We start from the raw sequence: 23,112 nt of genomic DNA, 5'->3' as shown, positions 1-23,112 counted from the left end.
CGAAAAGAATCAATGATAGTTGATAGGAAAATATCATTGCCCAAAATAGTACCCTCTACTACTCTTTCTACATTGATAAGAGAGATTGATAGTTATAAGCTATCCTCACGTTGAGCAAAGATCAGATGGTTAGAAATCATTCAGGGTTATCTTCTTGCATAATATTTCATAAAATATTCTATCCTTTTATGATTGGATATAAAAACTCATTTTTAGTATAGTTGCAAGGGGATCATTTTTTACTGCTCATCACCATACTCATTTTTCTCAAGTTACTAACTTAGGCATCAAAAGAATCGAGTTGAAAAATCTTTTCGACCTTAGTCTTCATGCAAGTGACACATCAGAAACTCGGTATTATCACGTCGGGTGCATCTCGAATAATCCTGTGCATACATATCAGAACCACATCGGGCTGACTAAGATATTAACGATATCTTCTCATAATATTTTTGGTAATAGAAGGAGAATCCGATGTCATAGGAACACTTGGATATCGATTCTCTCAATAAATACTCGAGCGAAGAGGTTTTGTCTTAACCCATAATACTTTTACCCAAAAAGGACAGTAACCTTAGTGCAAATACCAATGAAATATTAACGCATATTTAGTGACCCAGCTCTCTTATCCTCAGGGATAGCCTCGAGTCATCTACTTATCTCCGTCGAGTTGTTTTTAAGCTTCACTCAATATGTGTAGACGTTAACGAGTATGATATGGGTCATCACTTTGCTTTTGCCCCACTGGTTCAATAAGCAGTGCCACTAGCTCAGTCACAGTCCCTAGCTCCGCTACCATTAACATCCATTGAGATTACCCAATGTGACACAATGTCGACATCACTATATCGCTCGAGGCTTATCGAATCATCGATTGAGGGAGCACTTCGATTTCCGATCGTGGAAATCAATGGACCACACCACTCTCAATCTACCCCACTTGAATTTGGGGCCCAATTAGTAGACTCAACGAAGGACTCCCTACGGATCCAACTACGACAAATAGTTTGATATTTGGAGAAGATACAACGAGAGCTCCAACAATCAAAAGACGATGCATCGTAAATAATAAGCTTCTCAATTACTCTCCCATAATCTGTACATGACGCATGTGTTAGATAAGTTGATAATTGCACTTTGGGATCTCACTGAAAGAGTTCCCGAAGTTCACCTTCAAGAGGAGGGGGGAGATAAATGATGGAGAGAATATTGTCGACCAATCATTATCCAACACGTGACCTTTATGGGATATCGAAAGAACGAAACAAATGTTGCCTCATACTAGTCTATCGATGTGGATAAGGGTCCAAGTTAGGGAGTTACATATTGTCTCCCCGTAAAATATTTCATAAAATATTATGTTCTTTTACAATAATATATAAAAACTCATTTTTACCATAATTATAAAAAAGATCATTTTTTTATTGATCATCAGATTTAAATAGTACTTTGTGAGTTTGATGTGTCCACCTCGAACAATCTTGTAAACACAAGTAAAAATCATATTACACTGATCAGGATATCAACAAGATCTTCCCTCGATAATTGTAGTTTTACAATAAGTGATCGAATGGTTTAGAAAATGGAAAACCTAAAACCATAAAGCAAAAAGGCTGCATGCTCAGCGAGGTTGGCAGATCCAATCATGGCCGAGCGGTGGCACCTCAAAAAAGGTAAAGGGCGAACCAGCAAACGCAAGGCAAGCATGGTATTTTTCTTTGGCTAACCATAAAGCTATAAAGGCCCCTTAACAAACACTTTGTAGGCGAAAACCAGTAGCTCTCCATCAGGGCAAAGGAGATACCAAACCTTAAGCCACCATGTCCAAGACACCAATCGATCTCCTTCCCAATCAATCCCCGGATGCTGTTCATTGCAGATCGTGATGCCAGCGTTCGTTCCTGCCACGCCGCAGCAGACCAGTTGGGCAGTCTGGCTAGCTGCGATCGTGTGTGCCGTCCTAGCAATAGCTGTGATCATCGCCGGCATCGTCGTGTTCGCCATCTACATTATCTACCAGCCCAAGATGCCATACATCAAGGTCGCCTACGCACACCTCAGCAATCTCGTCTACGACCAATCGGGGCTTCTCGAGATCGAGATGGTCCTGAATCTGGTGGCAGAGAACGACAACAAAAAGGCCCACGCCAGCTTCTCCGACCTGAGCTTCCTCCTCCAGTTCCATAGGATCGACGTCGCGGCGCTGCGGGCCGACCCGTTCGACGTCGCCAAGAACAGCTCGTTGGAGCTCGATTACCACTTCCCTTCGTCGCCGATCCCGCTGGACCAGGCTGCCATGGAGACCATGGACGTGGCGCTGAAGCGGGGCGTCGTGTCGTTCGACCTCAGCGGGCATGCTAGGACACGGTGGAGGGTGGGGATCTTTCTCTCCGTCAAGTTCCGGACGTCCCTCTCGTGCGAGCTCCGGTTCTTCTGGCCGAACGGGAGCGCCGTCAACTTGGACTGCAGCTCGAAATCCCCCTGACCCCCCATCGAGTACATGGCGAAATCTGACCAAAAATAGTTCTTTTCTTTCTCTTTACTCGACATTCAGATCACACTTCCTTTAGATTTCTGAATCTGTATGGTCTTAGATGCATCCGGGTCTTGTTCGCCGATAATTCCATTCATCGAGAGAGATTAGAAGTTTGATGGCGACAACGAAGAGGAATACCTCGTCGTCTTCCCGAAATGGGCGCCCGTTGCCCCCTCCAAAGCGGCTCGATGACTCCAACCTGTCTTCGAGGCTAAGAAAACGATAAAAATAAGTGCTTTTGGAGACTTACGAGACTGATCTGAGAAAGACTCTTTCTTTTTCTCGCGTCTTTACTTCATCGGATCGGCTACCTTCTCTTGTCAGGAACAGCGCGGTGTTCGAAGCCCTTTGTTCCCTGTATCTGCCTTCCACCGCAAGCACGTCGCTTTCTTTCGCGGACGGCAACAGCTCACGTCCCCAAAAAGAAAAATCGAGAGAGAGAGAGAGAGAGTAGCAACCCACGTTTCCTTCCCCAACGAAGAACGGAGCAGAAAACGCGAGAAAGAACCAGCGTTTCCACTCGATCAACTGCAAAATCCCGCGGAGGAACAAAAGGATCAAATCCTTCCACTCCCTCGACCTCTTCCATCCCCTGCTATAAGAGGGGGGACAGACGGGGATGACGTCGCTATGCATACGGTACAATTTAGCGGAGGTTATGAACGGAGTTACGTATAAATAAGAAATATATTTAATTGATTTAGAATATAAAAAACATTTAATTCAATCAATCATGATTGGGTCAAACTAACGTCTTGTGAGAAGTTCAAAGCACAGCACGTCAAAGCTCCAAACTTGCACTACATCAACTTGGAAGAAATAAAAAAATATTAGTTGTAATTTTTTACTATTTATAATTTTTTTAAAAACTTTTAATATTTTTAAACTACCTTTTTCTTGTAAATAAACATAAATATTCTCGTCTTTCTTTTTTTTCTTTTTTCATCTTAATTTTTTTTCTCTCCTTTTTAAATTGTGAATAGTGTCGATGGCGATAAAAGATGATGATAGTGAACGGGATGAAATAAGGGATTATGAGGAAAAATAAAATAAAATCGATAATATAAGGGTTATAAATAGTAAATAGAGAATTATGAAAGAGATTATCATTTATAATCTTATTTTAAATTTTTATTATTTATCAATTATCCCTTTACAAATATACCTAAATATTCTCTTATTCTTTCTTTTCCTTTTCTTTACCTTCTTCCTCCTCTTATTTTCTTTATCATCTTCCTACTCTTCATCATCATCAATCTTCTTGTTTAACATTGATGTTGATAATGGTGGCGAGTAAGGAGGAATTATGGGGGAAGAAAAAAAAGAAGAGATAAAAATATTAATATTTAGGTTGTAAATAATAAATTAATATTTTTTATGATAAAAAAATTGTTAATAGTAAAAAAGGGTTTTGAATACTAATTCAGTTTGATTTAGTGTACCTTGAAATGTTAACTTTTCTGTGATTAGAACACATCATATTCAAATAGTGAATAATTAATAATATATATCTCTCTTATCTAAGAATCTCATGTACAATACTTTCGGAAAATGAGACACATTATTGGTTTCCTCTAAGTTTCTAAAACAGTGACTATTTGACTGTAAAAAAAGGATAAATCAGAAGACAAATTAGTCCTCCATAAATCAATTATATAATAATAATAATAATAATAATAATAATAATAATAATAATAATAATAAGATTTTTACATATACTCACACGAATTTTGTTCCGTGACATATAATTCACGCGAAGGGTTTGAGTGCAAGTCGACGCAAAAACCAAATTGGTTTCGTGGCCGTCCGTTTAAATCGTGGTCTTGTTTTGGTGGTGGCCGATTTGGGGTTGCATCTCTCGGCTTCCTCTCCCAACCTTTCCTTCTGTCCGATCTCTCCTCGATCGCCACCTCCTTTTGTTCCTTCCCAATTAAACGAGGGTTTCGATCTGTCGATCCCTCTTCTCGCTTAATTTCTTCCTTCGCCCACGAAATTGCCTCGGGTTAGGGTTCGGGATTGGGATTGGGATTGGGATTGGGATTGGGATTTGTCCCTCGCCTCGCCCCTCCTCTCTCTTTCTCGGCTAGGATTTGAGAGGGAGAGGATGAGCTTCCAGGATCTGGAGTCGGGGCGGCCGCTCATCGGGCGGAGGGATCTGGCGAACGGGCGGCAAGATCCTACGCAGGCCGTCGCGGCTGGGCTCTTTCAGATCACCACGGCCGTCCGTAACTTCGAGCGCCTCGTCAATACGATCGGCACCCCCAAGGACACCCCCGAGCTCCGCGAGAAGCTGTGAGGGCTCTGCGCCGCATAGCATCTCTCTTTCTTCTTTTTGAGTTTTGATAGATTGCTGTTCTGAGTCGGTGGTCGGATTTCGTTGGCTTGAAGTTCTCGAAAGATGGAATGTTCGCTACGGCTGATGATAGTTTCTTTTGGGGTTACGCCTTTGAGATGAATATGTTTGTTATACAGCTTTTTACTAGACCGTCGCCATGTATAAGAAAGCGACGGAGTGCTTCCATAATCTGACACCGGAAAGCCTCTTTCTTGCCTTTGCTTGCCATTGGCCAAGAATGTGGTATCAAATTCAGTGGACTGGTTGATACTTGTAAAATTTTGACAAAACTTGGTCGAGCCATCCTAGTGATCAGCTGTGCTCTCCGACCGCAGCTTAATGGAACAGCTTAGAAAGAATAAATCTTTTATTCTCACATCATTTTGTTTTTTTTTTATGTTGCATTATAACAGGCTCGTAGGAGATCTGATGAATATTTAAACCAAAACAGAGATATGTTCATATGTTTCATCCTAATAGAGTTGCAGACACAGTATTCAAATCTTATCTTTACTACATTGAGTTGATGGTCGCAAGTTTCTGTTAGCATATGTCGATGGAGTATTCACAACATGCATGCTAGAAGCGATGAACGACTTGTTATGTGGAGCTGGTCGAAAATCGATGTGGTTCAGTTATTTAAATTTAACTATCAGTTAGAATTTGTAGCAAATTCTATTACCATTTGGTTTGACACCTAAAATAATAAAAAAATTCATGGTTTTGATTGAGGTATTGGTGTTTTTTAGTTGACCTTGCTTCCTACTGCACTAATGTGTCGTTCGATCATATGAAAATTAGATCTTTGGTGTAAATTATTAGCTTTGTTGTTATTGAAGTTTCATATGGCCCAATACATTGTATTTTGTGAACTATTTTCTCTCAGAAATATGGGTGACTGTCGGATGTTTGAATTTTTAATCTACTATGAGAAACTGTACTTCTGGTTGCTTCTATCTTTTTAGCCAGATGAAGTGGATGATGGATGATTCAGATAGACTTGATGGCTTATGATATAAAAAATATTCACGCACCTTCCCCCCCCCCCCCTCCCAAAATGTGGGGTCTGGGGAGGACTAATTTATGCAACCTTAACCCTAGAGACAGTGTGGAAACTCGAACCCTTGTGGCTCATGATATAGTTTGGCCAAAAACTCTGTTGAGGTGTGTGATTAATGATGTCCTATAGGTTTTAGAAATTAGAGGACCCAAATCATGTATTAGAAGAACCAGATTAAATTTTGTTGCTGTTTCAAGTTATTTAACTTATGGAATAAACAGCTTTTACACTTTTCCCTTTCAGTACAATAACATAAGGGACAAAGTACTTGCTACTGCTTCTCTTTTTGGTTTATACAGTTGGAGAATTTTCATTTTTTATACAATGTTTTCTTATTTTAGGATTCTTTTTGCTGCTAAAGTCAGTCTTTATGTTCTAGTATCTGATTAGTAGTAATTGTTAGTTCGTATGCTTCTTCCATGTGACTTGCACACTTATGTATGTCTTTTTCGCTCTCTTGCAAAATATATGCTTCACATTTGTAAAGTTCTAGTTTTTTTTCTTAATTTGTCTCAATGTGACTAAAGCTTAACTGAATAAAGTTGTTTTAAGAAGTAGTTTTTTATTTGATTCAAGAAAGGTAGGCTTGTTAAAGTAATGTTCTTTTAGCACATTTCTAGATATTCTTCAAGTTTCTTTTTTATTTTTTCCATGGATTCACACTTCCTGAGCAAAATTTCCAGAACCCATCCAGTTGTGGAGGTCAATTACTATCTTAGTCCTATTTACCTATCCAATTTACACGTTTGAAATTTACTGCTAAGTCAGCTTTCCCTTGGTTTTTCTGGCAACAATCTTTGGTGGCAGTGACTGTATATTTATTGTTTTTTTTCTTCTGTGGAATTTCACCTTCCAAGAAGTCTTACTTAATATAATCTGCTTTGCTGGCAGGCACAATGCAAGGCTACAAATTGGACAGCTAGTTAAAGATACTTCTGCGAAACTTAAACAAGCTAGTGAAACAGATCATCGTGTTGAAGTTAGTGTAAGTGTCTTTTTTTCATCCATTTTTGATCTTATTCATTTTTCCAGCATCATGGTGGGACTACTTTTACCTGGATTTCCACATCAACTAAAAGAAATCATGTCATATACGTTTCTGTTGATGAGTTGTCTTGTTGCTCACTTCTTTTATTAAATTTTTTAAGTACAAATTGAGACTGAGACTTTGACTCATTCAGATAAAAACAAGATATCATGGTGACACTACAAGTGGGACTCTTTTGACTTAAGAGGGCTTCAAACAAATTGATCTTCTATAACAAGTCTTGACAAACTCTCATGCTCCAATGAAGCCAATGAAGCCTTGTCATATTTTGCATCTTCTAGATTTCTTCTAGGCTGGGAAGGGTTGGAGGTTCTTGAGCTTAAATTTTTCCCAAGAATTTCAAACTTTACTTTCTGCATCTGATCTTATATTATTGGTAAACACCACGGGAGAAAGCATGAATTTAGTGTGTGCATATAACTTTGTACTTCTGTATAGAAAAATTTCTTGTGCCTAAGCATTTCATTGAATTCCAGGCAAGCAAAAAAGTAGCTGATGCCAAACTTGCAAAGGATTTTCAAAATATTCTGAAAGAGTTCCAGAAACTTCAAAGGCTTTCAGCTGAGAGAGAAACTGCATATGCCCCATTGGTTCCCCAAACAGTTCTTCCTTCCAGGTAACCTGCTATTTTTTATTCTTGATATTGAATTTTGGAGCTGCTGCATTCTTTCTTCAGCTCAATAGCCCCGACAAAGTATCAATATGTTGGTATTTCTTTATTTGTAACCTGCTTTGCATGTGGAATGGCTTTTGAAGATTTCAGTCTTCTATGATTGGTCTTGAAATAAGGAGTATGGGTTATTTCTTTGGTGCTTAGATTTGAACTTTTGTTCTACGGAAGCAAGTGCTCTGATGTCCCAGTCATCCTTAAACCTTCAGTATCGACGTAAAACCTTTGACCTGAAGTGAAAGAAAAAAACAAACAAATACCCTTTCGATCCGAATGCTTCTTGATAATTAATTGCAGATTGCTACCACTAAATGATTTCTATAGAGATAGAAAAAGTAAAAAAAAAAGAAGTGATTGGTTCGATATTTGAACTAGTGGATTTAATTTTGGTAATGAGCATAATTGATTTCAACTATATATTCATATTTATTTGTTCATGTAAATCCTATAATATGTACATCGATTGGTACCTCATATTACTGCCTGGTTATTTTTGTGTAGTTATGCTGCTACTGAAGCTGATTCCAATTCCAACAAGGCGCTTGAGCAACGTGCTGTACTTGCGGAGTCTAGAAGGTGAATTGTGGTTCTGTCTCATTCAATTTCGTAAATGTTTTGCAGATATCATTGTGCGCTTTGCAGAGCATTTACACTGATAATTCTCATTTTTCGGAAAAGTTTGGTTTTGTTGCATAAGGAAAAATATCTTTAGATATAACCAAGCATAATTCTGGTTATCAGTTTGTTTCATTTGTCAATGGAATGCAGTTGACTCCATTTGGAAACCAAGTGCCACAGTCCAGTACTCCAGTGTTACTTAGATTAGTCCAACATGTGAACCTTAAAGGAGGATTCCGAGCTATATGCTGTCCTCTGATTTGGATACAAGATATTTAAGTGGAGTGGAGATAAGAATATAATCTCGTTCTTATAACTAAATTGTTTTATTGCTAATAATTTGAATTATATTATTTTGGTTTTGTTGCATAAGGAAAAATATCTTTAGATATAACCAAGCATAATTCTGGTTATCAGTTTGTTTCATTTGTCAATGGAATGCAGTTGACTCCATTTGGAAACCAAGTGCCACAGTCCAGTACTCCAGTGTTACTTAGATTAGTCCAACATGTGAACCTTAAAGGAGGATTCCGAGCTATATGCTGTCCTCTGATTTGGATACAAGATATTTAAGTGGAGTGGAGATAAGAATATAATCTCGTTCTTATAACTAAATTGTTTTATTGCTAATAATTTGAATTATATTATTTTGGGCCACAAGGTAAAGGCCTAATGCCTGCACTATATACGACACACATAATTGGGACAGTAGATTACTTAGATTGCAATTATTTGGATCATGAGGCCATAACTTGGCTACAAGATACTGATTGGATTTTCTCTATAGTTTCTTAATGCTCAAATTTTGTTGTGCAGCCCTTTATGAGTGCTTTTTTGGATATGATTCTGAGACGTCTGCCTTTTTGGTATATAGGCAAGAGGTGGTGTTGTTGGATAATGAGATTGTTTTCAATGAGGCAATTATCGAGGAGAGAGAACAGGGCATTCAAGAGATTCAGCAGCAGATAGGCCAAGTGAATGAAATATTTAAGGACCTTGCGGTGCTGGTTCATGATCAAGGAGCTGTAATTGGTGAGGGATTTTAGCTTCGTATTGACAGTTGTCTATTATTTTCTGTTCTTTGACTAACTTATAGTTATTTTGTTACAGATGACATTAACTCCCACATCGAGAACTCTTACGCAGCAACTGCACAAGGAAAAACTCAACTCAAAAACGCAGCAAAAACACAAAAATCAAATTCATCCTTGGTAAAATCAATTTTATGCCTCTTATTCCTGGTTTTTTTTTTTTCGCTACCTATGTGTGTTAACGAGTCATTTGGTTCATGTGCAGATGTGCTTGCTTTTGGTGATTTTTGGGATTATCCTACTCATTGTGATCATAATCATTGCAGCATAATCATAGAGGCTGTAGTGAACTTCAATCTTGTTCTTTTTCTCCAGTCTAATGTTTTATGGACAAACGGCAGGCCCAAGTTCATTGCACTATGATCTATGATCTATGGTTTGCTGCAGCAGTTGCTGAGTTTGTGATCTGATTGTTTCAGAGAATATATAATTATATTGATTGCATCTGTTTGTTGGTTTTAAGGTGCTTGGTTTTACCCAACCAATGTGGTCGATGATTACATCGGTGTTAATAAACGATCTTTCACTTTCATGGAAAATTTTCGGCTCTGTTGTTCTCTTAATGTGGTTGTAGTGAGTTGATGTTTTCTTTCTTTTGACATTATCAACCATTATGCTTTGGTTAACAGGTGCCTACTAAGGCAACTGATCAATTTATTGTCGGAGTTATCCCCTTAGATTGATTCATATTATCGATTTATCTTTTCTGGTGTATGGCAGTTTGCTACAGTGCATGTCTGCTCTATCTTCCTCATCGATGCCTTCTTATTTGAAGTAACACTAAACATTGGTGCCAATTAGAGGCAGCATATCAGGTTTGTAAGCAAAGGCATTTGCTTGTTGGAGTTAAAACATAATAATATTTTCTACCAGCACTTATAACGTGCCTTGTAGAGCCTTGTAGAGACTTTGATCGTGGACCTCCTTAGTATCTTGATCTCTAGATTTAAAAAATTTATATTGAAATCCTTATAATTAAAATGAGATATCTAGATTTATTTATCTTAATATATTTATGTTAACGTAGTTAGTTTTATTGGCGTAAACACGAAAACAGTAGGTAAAAATGTCACTTCAATATTTTAATTAGTGGTGATGGATGATGTTGGTGGTGTCGGACGATAATATGGGGTCGTATGCAGCTACTGTGGATAAGAAGAGCGATGATAAGAGATGACGGTCATTTTGTATTTGCGTCAATGTTGATGTAATAATCGAGCAGTGAAAGGACCGTCGATACAAATGTCGAGCGATCGTTTCGTCGTTCGGTAACTGTGTCGATGTCGACGCAAATGTAGAGTCGTGAAAGGGTTGCTCATTGCATTGAAGTTGACACAATCGTCGAGTGGGAAAAGGGTTGCTCAGTATCTCGTCGATACAGATGAAAAGCGACAAAATGGTTGCTCGATATCTCGTCGATGCAGATAAAAAGCGACGAAAGGGTTGCTTGGCATCTACATCGGCACCAATGCAAATGCTGAGTGCCCCTTTCACCACTCGATAATTACATCGATACCAACGTAGCGAGCAGCCTTTTCGTTACTTTACATCTACCAAACAACGAAAGGGTCATTTTGTATTTATGTCGGTGTTGATGCAAATACAAAGTGACCCTCAACTTTTTGTCACTGCTCTCTTTATCCTTACCATCTACCATGATCCGAGCGAAAGGGTCATCACCATCGATGTTATCCGTTATCATCAACTAAAATATTAAAATTATTTTTTTACTTATTAATTTTATTGATAAAATTGATAACGTGAATATAAATGGACTTATATGTTTTATTTTTATAATAATGAAGATTCTAATATAAGTTTTTAAATCTAGGAATATGAATGTTAGGCAGGTTTAACTGGTAATGTAATTAGCCCACTTTGATCACATGTAAGTAAACACCAGCTATGGTCAAAGTCTTGTGTGGTGCTGCAGCAGAAACTAACATCAATATAAACAGTGAGCTTCCTGATGTGATGTAGGAATGGCATGACATCCGTCGTTCTTGTGGCAAATAGGTCATGTGTTGGTGATGTAAAGAAGCCATGTCTCCTCGTAACCGCTGCGATGTCAGGATCGATAACTCGCCATTGAAGAATGATATGCCAATGTGCGTAGTAGGAATTATTTGAACCATAGAGATCTATAAATTATGTTAAATGGGAAAATATCTCATACGTTGTGTTAAATTAATTCGACATGAAATGATCATCAATGGAATTCAAGAGGGAGGCCGTCTCAGAGATCATCGTCTTGGATGAGCTTATTGAGCAGAGTGGTGAGGAGCGCGTCCCTCTTCTCCGCCCGGCTCTCCTCCCTCATCCTCCGCTGCTCCTCCCGCTCCCGCCACGCCTGCTCCAGCAGCAGCCGGTCCCTCTCCAGCTTCTCCATCGACAGCCGCCACTCATGCTCCAGAGCTCGCCGCTCCTGCGCCCGCCGCTCCACCGTGTCCTGCCACCGCAACTCCATCCGCCGCTGCTGCTGCAGGAACTCCTGCAGCAGCTCCCGGATGCCGGCCGCCCTCTGTCCCCTTCTGCTGCTGTCGGCCTTTTTCTTTCTGCTCCTCGAGAGGCGCTCCTCGTCGCTGCGGTTCTCGTCCTCGTCGTCCTCCGGGAACTCATCCGAGGAGGATCGATCCCCGCTAAGCCTCTTCAGCTTCTTCTTCGACGGGGAGGCGATGGACTCCGATTCCAAGAGGAGCCGCTGCGTGTTCTTCGCCCGTTCCAAGAACACCGCATTCAGCTCCTCGAAAAAGGGGCATTGCCGGCCGTCCGCGGGATCAGCGGCCTACAGAACAAATCAAAGTATCAATTGGGAGATACCGATCGAGATCAACGAGGCAAGATTGGGGGAACCAAGAAAAAGGGGGAAAAGAATGATCGACGAGAAAAGGGTGAGACCTTGTAGCGGTTGACGAGGTTCTTCCACTTGCACTTGCACTGGTCCGACGTCCTGCGGTGGCCGCGCTCCCGCATCCTGGCGGCCACCGCCTCCCACAGCGTCCTGCTACGCCGCGCCACCGCGAGGTCGCGCTCCAGCTCGGCCCTGATCGCGATGAGATCCCGCGTCTCCTGCTGGCTCCACTGCGGCACCTTCTCCTCCTTCACCCTCAGCTGCGGCTGAGGCGGTTGCGGTACCCCTGCGCCGCCGCTCGTGTCCAACATCTCCGCCGCCGGCGCCGGGTTTACCTGCAGTGGAATTCCCGCCACCATCGCCATCCGCCCGACGTAGCCACCGTTACCACCTCCTCCTCCTCCGTGCATCATCTTCTCCCACCCCTCCGAAAACCCCAACCTTACTATTTTTCCTCTCTCTCTCTCTCTCTCGCTCTCTCTCTCTAACGACGTATCGCTCTTTCCTCTCCCACCTTTACTTCTTGCGCTTACTGCCTCTATAAAGCTGCCGACTGTCAGATAATTACTTTAATGCCATTTCGTATTATTGATATCTTAAATTTATCGAGGAATTTAATCCCCCACTCACTACTTAATTTTTTAAATACATAATTCATTAAAAAAATCTCCTTAATACGGATCAGTACGCCTAAATAACGATTTTCTACTAATATAATTTATATTAGTTAAGATGCTCGTATAACCCGTAACAGTTGAAAACCAATTGACTCCTTGGTCAAAGTCAACATTCAAACAGTCACAAATCCTATAATTTGAATAAACATGAATTGTCGAGTGCAACTTAAAAGACTAGTCTAACATTTCTTGTTACCACATTATTTGACCACACCTAAAGCATTAATCACGTCAGGATCCAAACTCCCAAACTAAAGAAAGAAAGAAAGAAAAATAAATAAAATTTGAAACAATCAACTATCAGAGGTGGAGAAGTTGAAAGGAAAGATCTTGTAAAGATAAATAGCAGAATATTAGATAGCTGTCTTATTCATGACCCTCAACTCTACTGTGAAAGAACACGTAACAAATGATGTTGGATAACTTTAGGAGACCACACGGATTACAATAGTGTGGAAAGGAAGAGAAGCTTCGATTAGAGAGCACAAGGTTTGAAACAAAGACTGCGGAAAGCGAGGAATATGTTCCAAGGGAAGTCGGTGGAAAATGCCGCTTGATCGAGCACAGAATAGTGCTGTCGAACACGAGCCGAATACCATCGTCATCTCATGCATATATGTATGTATTGTATGTAGGAGGTACTATGGTCAAATTGTATGCCCATGCATGCATACGGCTGACCATTTTTGAAATGGATACAAATCAGAAAAGTAAATCCAAAGGATTGACATGATTCAGATTAACTTTATAATCCATAGAAAACAAGAAAGAATGAATAAATTGTATGACTATTTATGTCTATCTGTTAACTAAGAACTAAATAAGCTTGGATAATATGTTCATCAAAAGCTGTTCGAGAGCAAACAAGCGTGTCGTTTCCCGGAAAACGTTACGGCATGTCAGGGTCGTATGGTGGGGGCAGTTGGGATTCGGAGGGGCCCGGTTCAGGGAAACCGCGTCGCACCATTACTTTTCCCGCCCATCCTTTTCCTTGTGGGGATGATTGGGCGCGCGTGTCCGCCTCGTTTTGCCGTGTGTGAAGAACATCATCGCTTCGCTTCATTTGTCGCCTCGCTCGTCCTCCCCTTACCACATACGGAGAGGAGAGGAAGAGTCCGTCACGCCAAGTGGGAACCACCGGATGGTTGCCGGTGTGAACACGCATCCGCATCCCCGTCAACTCCCTTCCTTCGCCCACAAGACAACTTATACTATTATTACCAGAATATACATATACGTGTGTTATTGTGTGAACACTTTGTTTGGTTTTGCTTTCGACAGGAACTCTTTTTTTCTTGTGACGTGGACTCGGATATCATCGGATTCATAAAGAACTGCAAATAGGTAGACGTAACAACTGCAAATAATAAAAAAATGAATTCACTCATTCATTATAGTTCAGTTGTCACGTCTTTTCCAAATCAAATCAAAATAAACTGTCCAAATTAAGTATATTTTCCCCGATCAATCGATCCCTAAAGTCGTTCATTATAGTTCGATTGTTACGTCATCACCAAATTAAATAAAAAATAATTATCCAAATTTGGAATATCCTCCGCAATCAATTGATTGGTACCGTACGCTTACGCAGATTTGTAATTTGTTATTGTGGTTGCCCCGAACGATTTCACTTGTCGTGACAACAAGTCTCAGCGCCCAGTGACGCGAGACACGCACCACATCACTACTTGGGTCGCCTACATTGGCCACCCACGACACCGAACCCGGATCGGCGGGGTTGCGCTTGTCTTGGTCGAGCCGGGGAACATTGTCCGCATTTGGCGAAAGCGGGTGCGTCTCACGCGTCAACATCATCATGCGCATGATGCTGAACGCGTTGTAGACACGTGGCCCATTCCATGGGCATGCACGAATCTCCACAACCTTCAATCTCCAAGTACACCCTCGACAAAACAATTTCCACTTTTACCATCCTACAGGGAAGGGGAATCCTAATTTTAACTGATACCCACGCCCGATCTCCCGTACGAGTCATATTCTTGAGATGAACTTAAGCCTCTTCTTGTTGCCGAGTCGTACATACTATACTAAAATGTGATGGTGATGTCTCTTCGTTGCTAAGACGTTAGCATTCTAATGAAGAAACTGAGAGAATGCTAGTACTGAACAGAGTTGATGTATCATCTTCACTGATCTGCATCGCGATCAGAGTCGAGTGCAGAACCGAAAAGAAGAAGGTTGATGTCAGTCCATTAGCATTCAAAGCAAGACACTGCCTCTTGAGGCTATTCCGCTTTGCCAAGATGGACTTAGATGCTTACCAAGTAACCATAACGAAATGGGATGACGAAAACGGAATAACAGCGGCAGAATCGACTGATGGAACGCAACGAGTATAGAAGAGGAAGAACGATTTAGTTAATGTCACATTATTACCTTGTAGTTTATTTGCTGTAGCAATCATCGCACCGGCCTTGCGTCCGTCCCTGTAGAGGAGAAACGAGAAGGACATTGGAGTAAACAGTATGTGAGCAAACAAAGTAGATATGGTTTGAAGTCGAAATCCACCAACATATTCAACGAGATGCTGAATTAAAGAAAGAAGTAAAAAAATAAATGCAGGGCTAACGTAACCCTAAATCTCACCTCAACAAAGAATTAATAGGATGAATCGATCGCTCATCTGCTGCGTAGTGGAACCCAGTCGCATACAACAGAGGCATCTCCGTCTCCCGATCGGTACTGAGAAGTCGCAAAGTCAAGCGAGAGAGGAAGCGTCGGAGTAGATACCAAGATCGGGAGGCGGCGATCAACCATCGCCCATACATGGGCGGCCGAGACGAAACCCCTACTCGAGAGTCATGAGCAGTGGAGACAGCGGGGACATCTCCACCGCTCGATCGGCACTCAATTGCCAAAAGGTTACGGCGGAGGAGGCCGTGGCGAAAAGGGAAAGCAGCTGCGATCGACCATCGCCCGTATAGGGGCGGAAGAGTAGAGATCAGACCCCCTCGCGAGTGGTGGTTATTTATACGGCGGGTTCCGGTTATGGGGGAAGAGCGAGTGGAATGAGATCGTTCCAGCACCGTCGGATTAGGTGGGCCCACCTGGCCTCGGTGGGATCCACTCGTCGCTACGGTATATGTTTCTCATGTGGATTTCAGTTGGTACGAAACTCGCGTAATTATTCGGTTTATTAGAATAAAAAGGGGGAAGAGAGAGGAAGCGTTCGAAACAGAGCAAAAAATGGTATACAGAGTTCCCAACAGAATACGAATCGACTGCATCGAAGCATCAAAAAGGTGGCATGCATCTTAACTCTACGAGGTTACAGCTTCAACCACAAGATTTACATATTATTATTGGATCAAAAAGAAAACCCAAATGTCACATCCTAATTCACATTAACCATCAACGATAGATATTAGGCCAAAATGGTCCTCTAAATTATGAGAACTGGCATTTCATGTGGTGTCTCCTTAGGCAACTTCTAATCACCTAGTAGTCTTGTCTTCTAGGCCAGCAAAGATATTAGTCCGATGCTTCGAGAGCATCTGAACCAATTCGACAAACAATATACATCAGCCTTGTGAAGACACAAGCTATGTAATCATCCTTGGCATTTATTCACCAATACATTAATACACGAATACACCCCACTGTATCAGCATACAAGTAAATAGAAGGAAACCAAGCAGCGAACTAAGATTTAAGATGATGATGACAGTTTTCAAGATCAGAAGTACTGCGGATGTCTCTGAATAGACAGGCTTAATATGGAACATTGATGGATTCTATCAGCTCCTGAAGTGGGGCAAGTTCCTTCTTGTCGATCAAGCCAAACTCCTGCGTCACAATCACATGAAGATGTCAGCAACACATGCCCACAAGAAATTGTTCAAACGTATTGCTTTGATGAGAACTGTAGACAAGGCAGACATGAAAAGGGGATGATACCCTTATCGTAAAAATGTTAAGCAAATTCTGTACCATTCTGCATGAGGCCAATGAATCTTGAGGCATTTAAGGTGCACATTTAGAAGCTATTAGTTAGGCAAATTCTCTACCAATCCAACGGTACCATGCAAATTAATGAGAAATGTTAAAATATCCTAAAATATATCTATCAACCTAGGTACAGGTCCATATCCATCTTAAAAACCAGTAAGAACGAATGAAGATAACCAGACCAGTTGATCTATGTTATATCTCATGGAAAAAAGGGAACTAATTTTCAAAAAAAATAAAAACCAATACAGATCACGTTATGCCCTCATGATTCTTTGCCATCAGGCTCATAACAGTATGGAAGATTAAAATGTTTATATACAGGAGATTTGGACAAGATGGACTGTCATATAAGGACTGATAATCAGCCACTTATTAGTTTCATTATGGAGGTTTACTGGTTTATTGATAAATCTCTCCAGAAGAAAACGGATAATATCCAGAATGTCTAAATCACTTAGTTATTTGAGTTTGCCCTAACGAATAGAGTGGTAGGAACAAAATACTGAAAAGCTCTTACGCAAAATGGGAGTATAAAAAAGGTAACATAAAGATGCATCAAGTACAAATGGCTACAAGAATAGAAGTGCTTACATAAGTGAAAAGAATGAAATGCTTGAAGCACGTATTAAGATGCGCCTCTTCCTTGAGGCTGACAATCTTCTGAAAATGTGAGTGGTATATGTGGGCATAGACGCGGAACAAGCGCTTGAATATTGTCTTTACAACTTCTTTAAAGTTTGGAGGGAAAGGTGTACCTGCAAGACAGAGACCAGATGAGCAAACAAGTAGGTGCACTTAGGAGAGAAGAATGCAATTCATTTATATCAACTGCCCCTACCTAGCTTTTGAGGAAATATAGACTCATCATCAAGCTGAACTTCAATCCATTCCATCAAGTACTCCACATACTTTGGCGCTGAGACTTCAATAGGCTTCTTTATTTGTACACCATCTGCCCATCTATACTCATACCTACGTATTTAAGTGTACTCAAATAACGAGACAGGTATATGCTAAAGCAACTAGGCAACCAGGCAGCACTAAAGTGGGCACAAATGTAATGTTTTATTAAGCTTTTATCTGATGATAGTGAACTAAAATATTGATACTCATATTTAAAATCACAATCTATTAATAGAGAAACATGAGCAGATTTAAGGGTGCCTTGACCAGCTTGCTTGCAGTGCCTTGTCTAGGAGGCTTTGCCTGGAGTAAGTATAGCATATTCTAGGAAAGCATAAATAGCAAGTATTCAATAGTGGCAAAATATTCAAGAATATGTTTAAATTTCTTTCAAATGACATAAATCAACCATGGAGTTGGAGAAAGCTACAGATTCAAGGTTAAGAAAAGGGACAGGGATAAGTTCTTATCCAACATGAACAATGCACCATTTTGGTTGCATTGACTGCTGGAGATGTTACCTAAAATGACACATGATCAATAATGTAAGATTTCCTTTCCAAATTAGTTGGATATTGCAAATTTTTACTTGTTTGTATCTGAGAAAAACCTTTGAAGGGAAAAGGGAACACCATATATAACCTTCGACAAGATGCCTAAGATCGGGATACAAGATCGTAATGCTATCAGATAGAAGTTTGTAACCAAACTGCCACAACATCAGTTATGTTTGTGAATACTTTGCAAAATGGTATAGAACTGTTAATTGTCAGAAAAAATTTATTAATGTTAGTTGAAAAGAAGTACATCAAGGTGAAGAAAAGAAAAAGATGGTAAGGCGGGCCAGTGTAAGAAGCCAGATCTTACAAACTAGTTGATAAGTATCATTTTACTGGAAGACTTATTCAAGAAGATGACAAGATATTGCAAGAACAGGTACATAATATACAAAATGAATAAAGAAAAGAAGCTTATATAACCAATATTTTCATAAGATATCCCATTTTCACTCTCTAAGCTTACCATTAACCATATTAAAGTTAAAAGAACTGTATTGTGATGTTTTTAATGGAATATGTAACTACACAATTTGGTCAAGTATTCAATGCTTTCAGTCAAATATATCGATCGACAATGTGCAGGATACTCATAAGCCTACTTTACAACATTACTTACTGATAGAGTTTGCATGAATTTCAACAACTTAAGCACAATCTTATGTGTTACATAGCATACTTTGGACCTGCGGTCATTGTAGGACAATTCTCAGGTGTGCAGAATTCTGCTAGTGTGCCATAAAGCAGATTCACCTGATTGAAGAAATCAACAGCTGAAAAAAAAAATCGAAGTATTAGCCTCATCACCTGCATCAAATTGAAGAAACATGACCTAAATTCGACTGGAAGCAACTTTTTTTGACACATTACAGATCTACAGTATCACACCATCATATTCTGACACAGTAACTTAACTTCAGAAATAGCAACTAGTCAATTTCAACACATCCAAAAAACTAAAAAGAACAGCAAAAAATGGAACCTATGCTTAGAAGCATCATTAAGTAAAAAGAACATTACTATTGACTGCAAGCCACTCATTCAAATCCTCCCCAGGTGGGAGTCTTACTGCTTCCCTTAGGTTTCCACTACCCAGAGTTGCATCAATGTGTTTCCGGAGTTGGGCACCCTGCAGATGTAAAAGACAAGCATTAATGGAGGAACATTCCTTATTTTGTCCATAGTTCTCCTAGAATCTTAATAAAATATTCCTTCAGATATCACAAACCAAAGGTCCTGTACTGAGTTAGAAAGTTGTCTAATATCTTATCATTGCTGAAGCAAGGTTTTACATACCAGCACCATTCTGTCTTAGAATCTAGTCAGACCTACTGATTGATATGGACCAGTATGGTTAGTATTCCTTGATACACCTCGGTGCATCAATAAGAAATATTAAAGGAATAGTTAACAAGTAGGTACAATCAATACCTTATTATACCATTATGATATTCAACCGGAATGGTCCGCACACCACATTGTCTAAAACCATGGTTTGGAGCATATAGGTAAGCAAAAGAGAGGTACTGGAGAGACAGGAGCCTAAGAAAGGACAACTGGATGCACACGCACAAAACCTTAGCCCTACATTTAGAAAGGTTATTTTCATTTAAGAATCATTTTCTAGAAGGACAGCAAAACCATTTATGTGGAATTCTTGCCTAGTAAAAGTTTTAATTACTGATTAGTGTGTTCTTCCACCTCTCTGAGTCATTCCCTTCTCGCTTTCAACTGAAATTTTCTTTCCCTGGGAGATGCACTTGAATAGGGAGTTGAAGCATCCTAACAGGCCAAAAGATTAACTGTCTGAAATTGTCTGAGGATACACAATGAATACTTGGATAGAATGGAAAAAAAATGAATTTTAGTGGAATTAACTTAAAAAGGAGAGACTTCTAATATATTGTTTAGTCCTACAGAAAGGTAATGTTCATCTTCATATAATTCAAGAATTAAACAGATAACACAGTGATAGACTACCTTACTGCCAGATGGTGCACTCTTTTTAGGCCGAAATGTCCTCTGGTTCCTGAAAAAGAGCAAATTAATATAAGGGACAGAAAGAATTTGATGAGATAATTATATGTTACCACAGTTCCATATGCTTTCAACAGAACCCCTCACACAAGGGATCCTAATACTTCTAGTGTACCTAAAAAATTGTGGTTGCCGCCAGTGCCACAAAAACAACTCAACTTACTTTTGTTATTTAATCATCATTTTCCAGTTTCCGTAAAACAGCTCGTTTCAGTTGGTTTCCGCTGTTCTTGCTGGTTTTGGCCAATTTCAGGGAGATTTAATAGAAACAACTGCTTTCTCCTAGAAGCCAACCAAACTTGACCAAAAATCATGTACGCCGTCATTATTATAAAAAAAAATTTGCGTTGTGGGCTAATTTGTCAAGGTTTAGGAACTCAACATTCATTATTAGTTAAAACAAGTGTTTGGAGGGCTTTTCGTTAAAAAGTAACAACAGTATATTTTCTCATTGATTCCATTCAACAATAATTCCTTCATTAATATTTCAAACCTGACATTAGCACATATTATACCAACGTCTTCATCTCGCACTTTCACATTTTATTGTGACTATTTTATCCTTATGCACCATGTTCACTGCAGATCATTCTTAAATGCATAGGAAAGATGAACCATCCTTCAGAAAGATGACTACATATTGATGAAGCTTTCTTCACTAAAGAGGCCTTGATGATGTAGAGGGACCTGCTAGTCCCAGATCACCAATATTATTTTAAATTATTTTGATCGAGTGACTAGTTGCAGACGAATTTTCATTGACCAAGTAATTAATTGCAAAATTAGGCCCGGTGAGGCTTAAACTACCAGAGTTGCTAAATATTCGATGATGAAAAATAAAAATCAGAAAAATGAAGTTCAAACAAACTTCCCATAAAACCATGTCATGTCAATATTTATTTTGAACAGTGACAGGACATCAAGAATGTGTATTTAAGTCTTCAAATCCAATCCCGTAATACTTTAGGCATTACATGAGAATCACATATCCTTGTCATCTATTTTGCTATTATCCATCACACACTTATCTGAAATGCATGATCCAGCTAAAAGCTACTCATATACTTCTTGATATCAGCTGAGGTTAAAAGTTAGCAATCTTGTTAAGAACTCCTCCAAGATATCTTTTCCTAAGGCAACCATCATTTTGTCATGTTTCATGCCAGAGGACATAATTCAAGCTTCTTGTTTCAGATTAAAAATAGCAACAATTATAATCACATCTGTGACAGAGAAGATACTGGTTGTTTAGCTGACTATTGAGTGTTGAGCATCCAATTCCAAAGCATATCACATGGCCAACCAAGAACATGTTATTTGCAGAATTGTCATCTAAGAATTATGCCAACAATCAAATTCCTTTCAATTAAGGACCAAAAAACATAACACACCATCACCCCATTCCCAGTACATTCGCGCTGATTTTTTTATGAATTTCTAGAGGCTGTTCCTTATTTTACTGATCAAGCATCCAAGTTCAAGCGGTTATACCATAAATTTGACGAAGGGATTTGCACGGAGCTTTCCACGATCTTCTTAGAGTCCCCAAATGGAAAGACCTCACCCTGATAACTAAATTTCGACTCAAAACTAGTGTGAATTTATCAACCACATTATTAGCAAACGAGCGGAGCATCTAAACACGTTTTCGCCGCACGAATTTGGGGCCAGGCCATCAATACCGGACCTCCATCAATAACAATTACCAAAGATCCAAAAATTATGACGAGGTCATCCAAGAAAGAACATATAATCCCTTTTAACTTCCCAGCATAAGATGCGACGAGGGAATTGGGGGAAAAAAGTTGAGAAGGAAAGCGATCGAAGTGAAAGAACATATAACAAGAAATCCCACGAACTACAACGAATCAAAGAGACAGACGAGGCGTGGAGCGATCGAGAGGTACCTTCCGAGACCGAAGAGGCTCATGGCGGATCGGACCGGATCTGATCCCGCGATCGAACTCTTCGTTTCTTCCTCGCTAGCTTTTTGTCTCGGAGCCACCCACAACGTATATATATACATATAAAGGGGTACCGAAAGTTTTGGTGTGATTCGCTGTATAGATTGAGGCACCGTACGGCCTACACGAAGGACTTGAGATGCCGTCATGGAGTATTTTGGGCATACTGTGGTGAGAAATTGTGTTTGCTGTTTTGGAGGAGACAGATAAGTAGCACAGCGACTCTCACGCCCACCTGCTCGAAACAAGTCCGGTTACGGCTACGGTTGCGGGTCCACGAACCATGTGGTGCATGAGTTGGCAACCGGTGATGCCCGAAAATTGCAAATATTATTCACTTAAGATATTTAATTAAAAAAAACGAATTTTCGAAAAAAAAAACCAAAGTTGGAGAATTTTCAGTAGAACGTCCAACTTTAAAAGAATTTCGCAAAACACCTTTGGCCACATAAAAAATTTATTTTGCCTCTATCTTCGGAGGCATCGTGAGCATCTATATACTAGTCTTAGTCGAATCTTAAGGGCATCACACATGCGCGAAGAGAAATGATTGATAGGATTAGCTTACCCATAGAGAGGGACGATCGACGAGGCTAGCTTTGAGCATAAAGGTAAAAGCAACTGGGAGAGAATTGAGAGAGCAACCAACAGCACCAACATATGCATGGAGGTTCAGACTACTAATGGAGAATTATGGAATGTGCAAAAAGCGATTTTTCAAACTGCTGTAACAATCAAACAAAGGCTAAATATTCAAACACAAGTTAAGCTGCTGTAACAAATTTTCAAACTT

General features: G+C 39.9%; 4 protein-coding genes across 5 annotated transcripts; 2 read left to right on the top strand and 2 right to left on the bottom strand.

The window, feature by feature from the left end:
* Positions 1-1,782: 1,782 nt before the first annotated feature.
* Positions 1,783-2,638, top strand: LOC135642157 (uncharacterized). Its single transcript, XM_065158068.1, has one exon. The coding sequence runs from the start codon at positions 1,886-1,888 to the stop codon at positions 2,483-2,485; it is 600 nt and encodes a 199-aa protein (XP_065014140.1). The 5' UTR covers positions 1,783-1,885; the 3' UTR covers positions 2,486-2,638.
* A 1,662-nt stretch (positions 2,639-4,300) lies between these two features.
* LOC135642060 (syntaxin-22-like) lies at positions 4,301-9,802 on the top strand. The gene is made up of 7 exons (XM_065157842.1): positions 4,301-4,828; positions 6,823-6,916; positions 7,456-7,595; positions 8,151-8,225; positions 9,142-9,299; positions 9,378-9,478; positions 9,564-9,802. Exons 1-7 carry the CDS (start codon positions 4,641-4,643, stop codon positions 9,627-9,629), a joined length of 822 nt encoding a protein of 273 aa, XP_065013914.1. The 5' UTR covers positions 4,301-4,640; the 3' UTR covers positions 9,630-9,802.
* A 1,669-nt stretch (positions 9,803-11,471) lies between these two features.
* On the bottom strand, positions 11,472-15,848 carry LOC103990608 (trihelix transcription factor GT-3b). Of its 2 annotated transcripts, XM_065158744.1 has the most exons (4): positions 15,494-15,848; positions 15,284-15,333; positions 12,257-12,762; positions 11,472-12,143 (listed from the first exon to the last, which is right to left on the bottom strand). In XM_065158744.1, the coding sequence occupies exons 1-4, from the start codon at positions 15,673-15,675 to the stop codon at positions 11,595-11,597; spliced, it is 1,287 nt and encodes a 428-aa protein (XP_065014816.1). In that variant the 5' UTR covers positions 15,676-15,848; the 3' UTR covers positions 11,472-11,594. The 2 variants fall into 2 exon arrangements, with proteins under 2 accessions (XP_065014816.1, XP_018684066.2); XM_018828521.2 differs by lacking the exon at positions 15,494-15,848 and having other exon boundaries at positions 12,257-14,070; positions 15,284-15,301.
* A 327-nt stretch (positions 15,849-16,175) lies between these two features.
* LOC135643098 (MOB kinase activator-like 1A) lies at positions 16,176-22,377 on the bottom strand. Its single transcript, XM_065159678.1, has 7 exons — positions 22,263-22,377; positions 20,299-20,347; positions 19,339-19,447; positions 18,998-19,091; positions 17,697-17,830; positions 17,450-17,613; positions 16,176-16,693 (listed from the first exon to the last, which is right to left on the bottom strand). Exons 1-7 carry the CDS (start codon positions 22,283-22,285, stop codon positions 16,619-16,621), a joined length of 648 nt encoding a protein of 215 aa, XP_065015750.1. The 5' UTR covers positions 22,286-22,377; the 3' UTR covers positions 16,176-16,618.
* Positions 22,378-23,112: the final 735 nt, after the last annotated feature.

The sequence above is a fragment of the Musa acuminata genome, chromosome BXJ3-7, assembly GCF_036884655.1.
Source record: "Musa acuminata AAA Group cultivar baxijiao chromosome BXJ3-7, Cavendish_Baxijiao_AAA, whole genome shotgun sequence".
NCBI lineage: Eukaryota > Viridiplantae > Streptophyta > Magnoliopsida > Zingiberales > Musaceae > Musa > Musa acuminata.
Note: the sequence above shows the minus strand (reverse complement) of the source record. Positions and strands in the feature narration are given on the sequence as shown.